Below are 12,481 nucleotides of genomic sequence, written 5' to 3'. Positions count from 1 at the left end.
GAGCCACGGCCGCTGAGCCTGCGCGTCCGGAGCCTGTGCTCCGCAACGGGAGAGGCCACAATAGTGAGAGGCCCGCGTACCGCAAAAAAAAAAAAAAAAAAAGCAAGACCCAGACCTGAACACACTATTCCACATATGGCTACATGTAGAAGGAGCATTGCTTCCCCTGTTCTGAGGTTGTACTGCCATTGAGTCATCATGAGATAATATGCTGCTGGACCACCAGGTCATCTATTTTATGGGGACCTGCTATTAACAGAGAAGGGGTTGCTGACAGGTTCTACCTGGGAGGCCACAGGCAGGCCTGTGCTCCCCTTGGAACCTGCATACGTCTGCTTATCCGACTTAGCTGCTTCTCCTGTCGCCACGTGGCACCTTCCTGCCCCCGCCTCCCATAGCCCTGAAGTCCCCTCTAGTCCCTCCTGGGTGGTAGTTCTGTAACTACTCCTTGAGCTATGCATTTTCTTTCTTGTTTGATGTGGCCCAATTTTTTTAAAAAGTCTTCATTGAATTTGTTACAGTTTTGCTTCTGTTTTACGTTTTGGTTTTTTGGCCGAGAGGCATGTGGGATCTTAGCTCCCCGGCCAGGGATCAAACCCACACCCCCTGCATTGGAAGCGTGGAGTCTTAACCGCTGGACCACCAGGGAGGTCCCTGAACCGTGCATTTTATACACGTTACTGCATGTAGGTATCCATCCATTCATTCACTCTTCGTTAAAAAGGGGGGAAAAGGGTGGGGAGAAATGGAGAGAAGAAGCAAAGGTGATTTAGAGTTTTAAGACTGGTGGTTGGAGATCTAATGGCATCATTTCCAGAAGTGGGTATTCAAAAGAGGGGGAGGTGTTATTTGGGGGAGGACAAACCAGACTCTGTCTAAAGACACAGGCCTTTTTTTCTCCAGTGAAGGCTCCCTGGCAGAAGCAGGCCAGTGTGTGTCCCTGTTAGAAGTAGGAAGGGCTGTTGTGGAAATCACAGTGGATGGCACTGAGATGATAATCTTTGGATTCTTCATCTATGACCTTTCTTATCTTGAGCATCTTTTGTCACCAAAATCATCTTTCACAACCTTTTGACTACATGTGATACTTTTGACTCTTTTCTGCTTCTTGAAGTAGTTTTTTAAAAGTTTGGCTTCCAAAACACTGTTCTCTCTATTCTCTGCTCACTCCACTGGCCCCTCCTTCTCAATCTCCTTTTTGGCTGTGTCTCCACTTCCTGCCCTATGAGACATTGGCCTGCCCCAGGCTCAGTGCTGGGATCTTTTCTCTGCCCACACCCTCTCTCTCTCAGTGATCTCCTCCAGTGTCTGGCTTCACTAGCCTCTCTTCTCTGGGGGTTCTCGCTCTTCACCTGTAACCCGCATCTCTCGCTCGCTCTCTCTTTCTCAAATTCTGGACTTAGTTTTGTAACTGCCTGTTTGACATTTCCACTAGGATGTCTAGTAGACATCTTGAACTTAACCTGTCTAAAATTGAATTGATTTTTTTCCTTCCAGACATGTACCTTCCACAGTCCTCCTTGGCAACTCTATCTTTTCCACGGTTCAGGCCCCAAAACCTTAGAGTCAGCCTTAGCTTGTCTCCTTCTCTCTTGCCTACATTCACCATCAGCAAAACCTGTTGGCTCTTCCTAAGATATATACCTGGAATCTAAGTACTTCTCATTCCCTCCGCTGTCAGCATCTGGTTCCGGTCAGGTCACTATCTCCTCTCACTGGGATCGCTGAAATAACTTCTTTTTTTTTTTTTTTGCGGTACGCGGGCCTCTCTCTGTTGTGGCCTCTCCCGTTGCGGAGCACAGGCTCCGGACGCGCAGGCTCAGCGGCCATGGCTCACGGGCCCAGCCGCTCCGCGGCACGTGGGATCCTCCCGGACCGGGGCACGAACCCGTGTCCCCTGCATCGGCAGGCGGACCCTCAACCACCGCGCCACCAGGGAAGCCCTGAAATAACTTCTTGATTGGGTTTCCTTTTTACCCCCCGGCACTGCCTTCCCCGCTGCATCTTTCTCCCACCAGCTGCCAAGCCTTTTCTCACCACAGCAGCCAGTGATCCTTTCAAAACAATACAGATCAAGTCACTCTTCAGCTCAGAACCCTCCAGGGACTTCCCATCTCCGAGTAAAAGCTAAAGTCTTTGTGACGGTGACATGATCTATCTGCCCACCCCGCTTCTGCCCCCGCCCCCATCTTTGATTCTTCCTCCCCTAGTCACTCTTTTCCAGCCACACTGGCATCCTTGCTTTTCCTCAAGCACGCCAGGCCTCCCCTCTTCAGGGCTCCATTGTTCCCTCCACCTGAAACATCTTCCCCAGCCCCTTACTTACTGCATTTGGCTCTTTAACGACCTTCAGCGTTGCTCAAATGTCCCTTTTCCCTGGCCAGCCTAAATTAAATAATTCGGCCCCTGCTTTTTTGTTCTCCACGGCACATTTTAGACAATCCGACATGCTTTCATGCCGTCTCTTTCCCTTAGTGTCTGTCTCCCCTGCTAGAATGTTCCCTGAAAGCCGGAGCTTTGTTTTGTTCCCTGAGGTATGAGCCTGGCACATAGTAGGCATTCAGTAAATATCTACTGAGTGAATGAATGGATTTGTGTGACTCTAGTTCATTGATACATACATAGCATTGTATTTTCTGGATTATAAATTATGTGCATCAACATTAGCTCATTGATCGGTTCACTTTTTGTCAGTCAGACTAAATCTAACTCTAATGCTATTTAAAGTATATTGACTTCCTTGACGACTAACGTGCAAACGGGTTTCCTTGGGAGATCCTAAGTATGGCCATTCACATCTCTCCTCCATCCCGTTTTGTTTTAGTGATGGGGGCCCTGAATTCTGATTTACAGAGCATTTCTTTCTTTTATCACTAGTTCCATAGAACAGCGGTCCCCAACCTCTTTGGCACCAGGGACCGGTTTCGAGGAAGACAGTTTTTCCACGGACGGGGGTGGGGTGATGGAGGGATTGGGGGGGACGGTTTAGGCGGTAATGCGAGCGATGGGGAGCGGCAGACGAAGTCTTGTTCGCTCACCACGCACCTCCTGCCACGTGGCCCCGGTACCTGTCCTCGGCCCGGGGGATGGGGACCCCTGTCACAGAACTCACTCTTAGGAACTTTATTAATTCGTACCTATTGAGTTATTATAATTCTTATGTTAGATAAGCTGGGAAATGGTTAAAAACAAAGGCATATATCAAACGCTTCATTTGCCCTACCCTTAAGTGAGGGGCCACGACACTGCACGACCTCAGGGGAACCGTTAGGCCTTGCATTCTGTGCCCCTACGGTGGTGTGACACAGCAGCCACGGCCGATAGAAGACGTTTGGCTTTAGTTTCTCATGGCTGAATCTTCCGTTTGTTTTCCTCCTGCTGTCCGAGTGGCGTTTAAGACTCTGTCTGCCTTGCGCTTGCGTTGTTCGGTCTCTTGGACTATTTTTTTTTTTTTTTTTTTTTTGCGGTATGCGGGCCTCTCACTGTTGGGGCCTCTCCCGTTGCGGAGCACAGGCTCCGGACGTGCAGGCTCAGCGGCCATGGCTCACGGGCCCAGTCACTCTGCGACATGTGGGATTTTCCTGGACCGGGGCACGAACCCACGTTCCCTGCATCGGCAAGCGGACTCTCAACCACTGCGCCACCAGGGAAGCCCATGAACCTTTTTTTTTTTTTTCTTTCTTTTTTTTTTTGGCGGTACGCGGGCCTCTCACTGTTGTGGCCTCTCCCGTTGCGGAGCACAGGCTCCGGACGCGCAGGCTCAGCGGCCATGGCTCACGGGCTTAGTTGCTCCGCGGCATGTGGGATCTTCCCAGACCGGGGCACGAACCCGTGTCTCCTGCATCGGCAGGCGGATTCTCAACCACTGCGCCACCAGGGAAGCCCGGTCTCTTGGACTATTACCTGTCACTTGTTATTAGTGCAGCTGTGTCGAGTTGTTCCTAATTCTATTCTACTTCATCTACCCTCTTGGCTTTCTTCCTTAGCTATTTCAGTTACTCTGTCTACTGTTCCATTTCACTTGATCGACATCAAACTTGTATGATAGCAAACGAGTCCATCTTCTCATCAGGCAGTTAAGGTACCCTTTGTCAGCCTAACCGCTGTCTAGTTAATTATTTCTATCAAAATACAAATGGTATCTGTCATTCAGAATTCGAGCCTAGCGTCGTGGTAAGGTTCAAAAACGCGAGTGTGGCAACCTGCTACCATGCTGGGCTGATTCTCCAGAGAGAATAGGCAATACTTTGATTTAGGGAGCAGTGAAAGTAGGCAGAGGCAGAAATCGGATCCCAGCTTTACTGTGTGTAGATGATTTTACTTAGCACACCTCACAATGAAGACATGTTCTTGTAATTTAATCTGTGCAAGTGCCCTGTTTTGAGCACGTAGCAGTCAAAATCTAGGTGATTATTTCATAATAACTTGCTTATGATACTGAATTTGAATAGAAATATATTGATAGAGCCCTGTACTCTGAAGAGAGGCCTGCATAGATTCTCTTAGGTCTAACTTAGTGATTGAGTCCTTAGTGAGCTAGGACCAGACTTTGTGAAGAGAGGCTATGGGTATAAAGTTCAGGGCAGGTGGAAATGACATGAATACTGCAAGACCTCTTACAGCTAGCAAAAAAGGGCTGTCTCCAAGCCCTAATGTCTGCTTTATTCTGTATATAGTTAATCAAGTTTATTTAATCCATGTATATTTAAAAGTTTTAGTGCTACTTAATGCCTATAATTGCATATTGTGCTGATTGCTGTGTTTTCATTCTTTGGAGGTTAAGAATCCAAAAAAATTCTAGTTTTTGGTTTATAAATACCTTTTATTAGTTTCCCCAAAATTGCTTTGCTGCTTTCAATCCTGGCTTAATGCCTCCAACACTCAGATTCAAAAGGATGCTATTTGAGCTCAGTTGTAAAAATTTCTGTATTGACAGGTTTACATTTTCTTTTTGATTGCTCCATTGATGAGGCCAAAGACTGAACTCCCTGCAGCAAATGGTTAAGTTGGGGAAGAGGTACCTTGTATTGTTGTCCTCCAAAAGCATGATTAGAGAAGAGGGGTATCATTTTTTTTTTTTTTTGTACAGCTTAGTGGGAAGAAGGTTCAAAAAAACAAGACTTCTCACCAGGAATTCCAAAGCTAAAAATATGTGGCTCTGGGGCAGATGAAGAAGTTTCAACACTGGAGGTGGGGGTGTGAAAGGGAACAAGTGAGCTTGGAAGAAAACTTAATAATTTTCAATCTCAGAAGCCTACCTTACATGAATAATTTCTCCGAGAGTAAGGCCCTTTCCAGTCAGATCTGTTGGTGCTGCTGAGCTGGTATTTCAAGTATGTCCATCTGCATTTAAACGAATTGCTCCAAGACAATCTGATTATGCGGTAGTTACTTTGGTGAGAATAGCGCCTCAGTGGAATGGAAACTTCATTTTGAGTCTAATATTAGACCTTGCTTTGGAAAATTCCTTTTAAATGATCACAAGCTGGGAATAGCAAAAGAATTTAACTTTCGACAGACAGCATTCACCAAGAATTTTTAACTGCTTATGTTTGGGTCCTTGGGAAAGCAGATGTGAGAAACTGAACGGACCAAATTGACTAGACTAGAATTGACTTGACCTGATGCAGTGTTTATATCTATTGCTGATAAGTTTCCCTCCTAGTCTCATTTGCTCAAAATATTTTCATTCTTTGAGCGTGAGCATGCTAAGGATGCAGATTGTTAGGAGGCCTAATTGTCTAACAATCTAAACTTCTAGGCCTCCAGACACTATTGCCTATAAAGGGGTCTGAGGCAGAGCGGAAAAGGGTGGACAAGCCTACAGAACCAAAGCCAGTTTCTGAGTAAGTGCTGGGAACTTGATCAGACCTGGCCTTCAGGATATTTTTAGTTGGTCTGGCTGATTGTGTCTGAGCAAACTCACCCAGTTTGAAGTTTTAAGTAAACTTTATTTAAAGGACACCCCCTCACTGCCCCCCTTGCAAAAAACCCCCCCCCCCAAACCTCACTCTGACATTAAAAAAAAAATAATATACGTGTTAACTGATCATGAAATTTCCAGATATCATGTCTCCTTGGCTTGACCTAAGGATAAGTTTCAGATGCCTTGTGTGCCTTGGGTTGGTAAAGCCAATATTGCAATGTGTTTGAGATAAATTTAATATTTTAAAAGATCTTTCTGAAATTGAAATGCATCTTTTAACCACAGTGTACATTTAGTATAGTAGGGTTTCTTTTCTCTTACTAAGCTGGCAATAAGTTGATGGTGCCTTAGAATTGAGGAGAAATATTAATAAATTAATAGGAGCTACCATTTATTGATCACCCAGTGGATCCAGGCAGTGTCTTTGCTAGGTACCAACATTATCTCTGACACTCACGATAATCCTGTGTGGCAGTGGCTATCATGAGTGAGCGTGGGTTTCGAGGAGACTGAGGCTCAGAAAAGTTCGGTCGTTTGCTCATGATCACACAGCTGGTGATGGCTAAAGTGGCAATGCTGGAGTTCACATCCAGGACTGGTCAGCTTCACAGCATGTGTTCTTCCTTGTAGGTTATATCTTTTTTTTATGTTTACTATATTTGAAATTAAACCTGAGAAATTTTCAACATTTACTTATTCGTTTTTAAGGGACAATCATAAATCCATTACATGTTAACATAAATAACATTTTTATTAAAAATAACTTTTTCCCAAAACATAGTGTCATTGTCTACCTTTATGTGTATCTCTTTATTATCTAGCTAAATGGAGGGCAGCTGGATTCTCTTCTGCATTCAGTCTGTGCTGTAGAGTGTTTTAATTGAGGTATGTGAAGAAAATCTGGCCTCACACAGATAATGTATTTGGAAAAGGGAGGGGTATTTTAATAGGCTTTTGAATAATTGTGTATGTTCTTCTTTGATAATATACCAAAACTCCCCAAGTGGTAGTTTCTTAAAGGTTAGTTGCAATGTAGAATCTGAATGCCAGTGGACTTTTGGTGCACTGTTACTTACATTAAAATCTTTTGGTCTGGAATCTTCCTTACAGAAGAATTCTGAATAATGTATGCAGCTACCCTCTGACTCCAGGAAGTAGAGCTTAATTCCTACCACTCACCCCTCCCTGGGGGTGGGCTAGACCTAGTGACTTGCTTCCAAAAAGTAGAATGAGGGAAAGGGAAAAATTAGTAACTTTGCAGTGGAGAAGAAACCTGGGAAACTCTACCTTAACCAAGTGGTGAAGGTGTGATGTCATGTGGCTGCCATGTGAGCCCTGATGTGATGTAACTAGAAAACTCATAATCCCAGGATAATCGTGAGAAAGACATATCCAGATAAGAGGTCATTCTGCAGAGTACCTGACCAGTGCTACTTGATTGTCAAGCTCATGAAAAACAAGGGAGGGCTGGGAATCTGTCACAGAACAGAGGAGCCTGGGAAGACATGACAGCTAAATGCAATATGGTACTCTGGATTGGATACTTGAACAGAAAGAGAACATTAATGGAAAAACTGGTGAAATCCAAATAAAACCTGGAATTTGCTGAATATTACCATGTCAGTTTCTAGTTTTGATGACTATATCATGGTAAAGTAAGATGTTATCAGTGGGAGAGAAATTGAGTAAAGGGTATACAGGGACTCTATTGTCTTTGCAACTTTTCTGTAAATCTAAAATTACTGCAACAAATCCACTGTTATGTATTGCATTCTGAATAAATCATTTACCCATGCGTGATTTGGTAAACCATGGCTGTGGTCATTTAGAAAATACTTGTTCACAGAGTTATGCAGATCTTTGAAATGTTGACACATTTTATTGTTCAGGGCTTTCAAAATCTCATTTGTTAATAGCACCACCTGTCACATCAGAAAAGTCTTTACTGAGAAGCTCTTAAGCTCATGGGGGTGGATACAAGTTTCCCCAAATTCTAATTTTCCCTTGAAAGCTCAGATGTTATCTCTGGCAGCAAGTGCTGCTGTTGTTTTCCTTAATGTAACAGGCTCATCTTGTTCATTTTCAGGAAAATGTCTGCCAAATATCCAAGTCTAAATAACCGTAGTTTGGTAGTCATTCTTTCAAATAAAAAAGATGTTCAGTGAAAAAAAGTGGCCGATCCAACTTGCAACTCAAACAATTTGCGTTGAGTCATTTTCCTCAAAACAATTTGAGTCCTTTTCCTCAAAACAACTATCGTACTTGAGAAAGCAGCAGAAGTGTTTCACCGTACTTCACAGCTTGTCAAATACAATATTGAAAGACAGGTCCCAGAAATCAAGATTTAATGAAGCTAATAACTTTTACTGCTTCATCAAGGATATTCTTTTTTTTTTGTCCTGAAAAGAATTATTTTTAAATTTTTATTGAAATATAGTTGATTTACAATGTTGTGTTAGTTTAAGGTGTACAGCAAAGTGATTCAGTTAAATATATATGTGTGTATATATACACACACACATATATATTTATATACGTAAAAAAATTCTCTTCCATTATAGGTTATTACAAGATATTGAGTATAGTTCCCTGTGCTATACAGTAGGTCCTTGTTGGCTGGCTATCTGTTTTATATATAGTAGTGTGTATATTTTAATCCCAAACTGCTAATTTAAGGGATATTCTTAAGAGGAACTAATTTTTTCCCCTCTCACTGTGTGTGTGCGTGTGTGTGTGTGTGTGTGTGTAGGAGAAGACATTGACCAGCATAGTGACCACTACTATCGCTGCCTTGATTTGTGCTCAGGCACTTTACACCATTGGTGCAAATATCAACACAGTGGAAAATTCCAGGAACATTTTAGTGTTCTAAATGAAAATAGTTTGACCTTTCTGACTCTCCTAAAAGGGTCTTGGGCACCCCTAGGGGTCCACAGACCACACTTCGAGACCTGCTCTCCTAAAGTAAAGTAGCAGTTGCTAAAAGGTCACAAAGGAAGAGCTGACATAACCGAAGACCAAATCCATTAGGAAGCAAGTGCTAACATGGTGGTACCATGTGTGTAGACGATGATGCTCTTCTGGATTAACTGGTCTTAGTTTTCATGGCCCACGAAGCTTTTCCATTTATTTGTGGTATTTCCAAACCATTTTTAAACACTGAAAGATAGACTTTCATAATCTGGTATCTGTGTTTGCTGCTATTTTTACCATAATCATTTATAAGACTTCAGGAAATTCTGAAAATCACCTCTGAAAATTACCTCTTTGTTTTCTTTTCTTTAAAGGTAAATCTCACCTGGCTATTGTGCAGCGAGTAAACAATGAGGGAGAAGGGGATCCATTTTATGAAGTTCTGGGAATTGTCACATTAGAGGATGTGATTGAAGAAATCATCAAATCTGAGATTCTAGATGAAACAGATTTATACAGTGAGTACCATCGCCTGAGTGTAATTTTCCAACACCTTTGCTTTTATTTGTCGTGTTGTTTGTGAGTCATCTGACATCTCTCCAGCTGTTGTCTGCCTGTTTCTAATTATGCACTGTGTGTGTAGGCTGGGTACCACCTACCAGTATATTCCAGTCCCTTCATCAGAGACGAAGAAGAGGCAGGTCCTGTAGTGTCAACTGGCCATGTTTTTTTGAAAAGCCAACTGCTTCTAACTATTGATCTGGGCATTGCTTGCCCTGAACAGAAAACTCCATTCCTGGTTTTCACATTTATTTTACATCTGGAGGAAGACTTGTTCTTTACTAAATTTTCATTTTACACAATTAGGCAAATTGTTTTCAGATAAATTTCTGTCTCTACCTATGGTCATAATTCAAACACTTAAAAAGTGAGGGGGGGTTTGTTAAATTGATAGATAGCAACTGTTGAAATTTCTCTATTCCAGGACCCATGGGCCAGGGTAGTGGTGAGGTTTGCAGGCATAGTTTTGCTGGGGCAGCGGTGGTGCAGCGGGGTATATAAAGAAAGCAGGACGGGTTAGGGTACACAATAAAAAATGTGTTTTTCTCGTTCTGTGCTTCTCTGCCTTTTGAGAGGTGGTCTTGGATCAGGGCAGGGGAAGGGAAGTATCCACACCTGTTTGCCCAGGAGTCGGCTTGATTCTGGGCTGAGTGTTGAACATGAATCTTGTCTCATTAAAGTCCACAACTGTTGGACTGTGGAGCTTAAACCCTCTTCCTCAGCCTTCCTCTTAGCAAAGTAAGACTCTTTCAAGAGTTTCTTAATGCCAAAGATGGCCCAAGGCCTGAGATGTTACGGGCTGTCAAAGGTGGTATAGAGAAAGAGAATCTGGGCTCTTTTTGTCCTGTTTGGCTTTTAAAGCATGACTTGGAGGGGAAAATGCACTGTTCAAATGGCCTGGAGCACCCAGGACAAAGCCAGCCTTGCTCAAAGCGGAATGATTTTTTTTCAGTCCTGTTAGAAGGGAATGTCCCTCATTTTAAAATTTGAAAAGTCTTCCACGCACCCTTAAAAAAATACACTTTATGTTTAGCTCTTGACCTGCTTCTGAAAATGTATCTTATTTTCCCCTCACATCTGTATAGTGTTCTTTAAAAAAAACACCAGCTCCTATGTGTTTTATCCTTTTGACTCTTGGAGAATAATCAGAGATTTCATAATAGAGAATATTGTTAATTGTGCATTTACATTCTTTTCATCCTTCCTCACAGTGACTATTTAATACCAAGTGTGTCTCTGCATGTTTATGTGTTTCCCCAGGGGTAATCCTTATTGTAAGAAAGATAATCTAGACATTTATGAGCTTTTATGTTTACACTTTAGCTCACTTCTTTTAAACCTTGATGAGACTGATTTCATACATGGCTTCCTGAGATGAGATGCTGAACTTGTGGTTCAGGTATATTCTTGATTCAGATGAGGGATGATGGCTACCTTTGTCATTAGAAAATTATTTAGGATGCTTGCATTGATTTATGCTGCCTGATTCTAAAGAGAATTTGAGACAGGAAAATTATAGGTTGTGTTCACCATCTCCCCAGGACAAGCCTAGTTAGTAATGACTCTGTTTTGCCCTAGGCATGAAATGGTAATGTAAAGACTCATGATTCTTGGGAGAAAAAAAGGAAGAAATTAGAATCTTGTCTCTAACCTAGTTTTTTCTTGATCATTACTTTGTCCAGAAAAATACTTGATTTGCATGAGACACCTTCTAGATCAAGGATTGGCAAACTACAGCCCTTAAGAGCATGCCACCTGTTTTTATATGACCCAGAAGCTAAAATTTCTTTTTACATTTTTCAGTTGAAAAAAAATCAGAATAATAATTTTTTTTTGTGACATGCAAAAATGATGTTAAAATTTCGTATCCGTAGTAAAGTTTTACTGTAATACAGCCCTGCTAATTCATTTACATATGGCTGCTTTTTGCTGAACAGCAGGGTTGAGTAGTTGCAACAGAGCATACATGGCCCGCGAGCCTGAAGTATTTGCTGTCTAGCCCTTTACAGAGGAAGTGTGCTGACCTCTGTTCTGAATCACTTCCTTTGTATTTGGTTGACCTTGAGGAGCTCATGGTCTGGGGTAGAAATGCAGCTAACAGTTATTATTATTATTAAAATGCTGTTCCATGAAAGCGTTCTTGTTTGTTTCTTGAGATTTTGTGTGTGTGTGTGTGTGTGTGTGTGTGTGTGTTTCAGCAGAGGCTGGGAGCCTCTTAAAGGCAGGGACATGCTTCCCCGTGTCTTCTGTAACATGATGGCTCTCCACTGCTGTGTGGCAACCGGAGTAGCAGGAGCGGGTGTGCACTCTGGGCTACAGGCTCTGTTGTTATGTGGCTGTATAGGCTCCATGAGGGGAGGATTCTTGCCCCCAGCTGCCCAATAATGTACTTAAAAGGGCTCTGAAGATCTTCACGAAGTGTGTCGATAGTTGCTCCTCATCAGGTTGCCTGTGATTTCCTACTCTGGATTGTGTCACAGTCATGACTGTGCTGCACTGATTTAATGAGGATTCTCTCTCCCTTCCCCTTTCCATGTGGTGCTTGTATGTAGCGTGCCAACCATCTGGAGAGAGAGCCTAGCCTTTTCCATATATTATGTCATTTTCATTCGAGAGGAGCCCCAATCTAACGGAAGGCATTTCCATTTCTCCCTCAGCTGATAACAGAACGAAAAAGAAAGTGGCCCATCGAGAAAGAAAGCAAGATTTTTCTGCCTTTAAGCAGACAGACAGCGAGATGAAGGTTAAAATATCACCACAGCTTCTCCTGGCCATGCACCGTTTCCTAGCAACAGGCAAGTGCAGCTTATCACAGTTTGAAATCTCTGCCAACCCTGGAGCGAGTTTCTCAGCCACCGCTGACTGGGGTGGGCTGGGGGTGGAGACTGGGAAATGGGGTGATAAGTAATGCCACTTTTGTGTTTTGTTTTTTGTTTTTTTGTTTTGTTTGTTTTGTTTTGTTTTTTTCTTTTTAAATTCTCTCCTCTCCTATGTTCAGTGTCGGCATGAACCCTCTGAGACATTTACCAGGGGTGGACCAGTAACTTAAAATTGGTCTGAAAGGTAAGGATGAATGTTAGT

The 12,481-nt window shown here is 42.8% G+C and overlaps 1 protein-coding gene across 3 annotated transcripts in view; it reads left to right on the top strand.

The window, feature by feature from the left end:
• CNNM2 (cyclin and CBS domain divalent metal cation transport mediator 2) overlaps positions 1–12,481 on the top strand; it is a 142,510-nt gene that overhangs the window by 108,989 nt on the left and 21,040 nt on the right. For 2 of the 3 annotated variants that reach the window (XM_059054085.2, XM_059054084.2), the window contains exons 2-3: positions 9,214–9,357; positions 12,058–12,195. In XM_059054085.2, the coding sequence (XP_058910068.1) occupies positions 9,214–9,357; positions 12,058–12,195 (282 nt within the window). Of the gene's footprint in view, positions 1–9,213; positions 9,358–12,057; positions 12,196–12,398; positions 12,464–12,481 lie in introns of all 3 variants that reach the window. The other variant, XR_009334036.2, reaches the window with a different exon arrangement.

Source organism: Kogia breviceps, chromosome 2 (assembly GCF_026419965.1).
Source record: "Kogia breviceps isolate mKogBre1 chromosome 2, mKogBre1 haplotype 1, whole genome shotgun sequence".
NCBI classification, from domain to species: domain Eukaryota; kingdom Metazoa; phylum Chordata; class Mammalia; order Artiodactyla; family Physeteridae; genus Kogia; species Kogia breviceps.
Note: the sequence above shows the minus strand (reverse complement) of the source record. Positions and strands in the feature narration are given on the sequence as shown.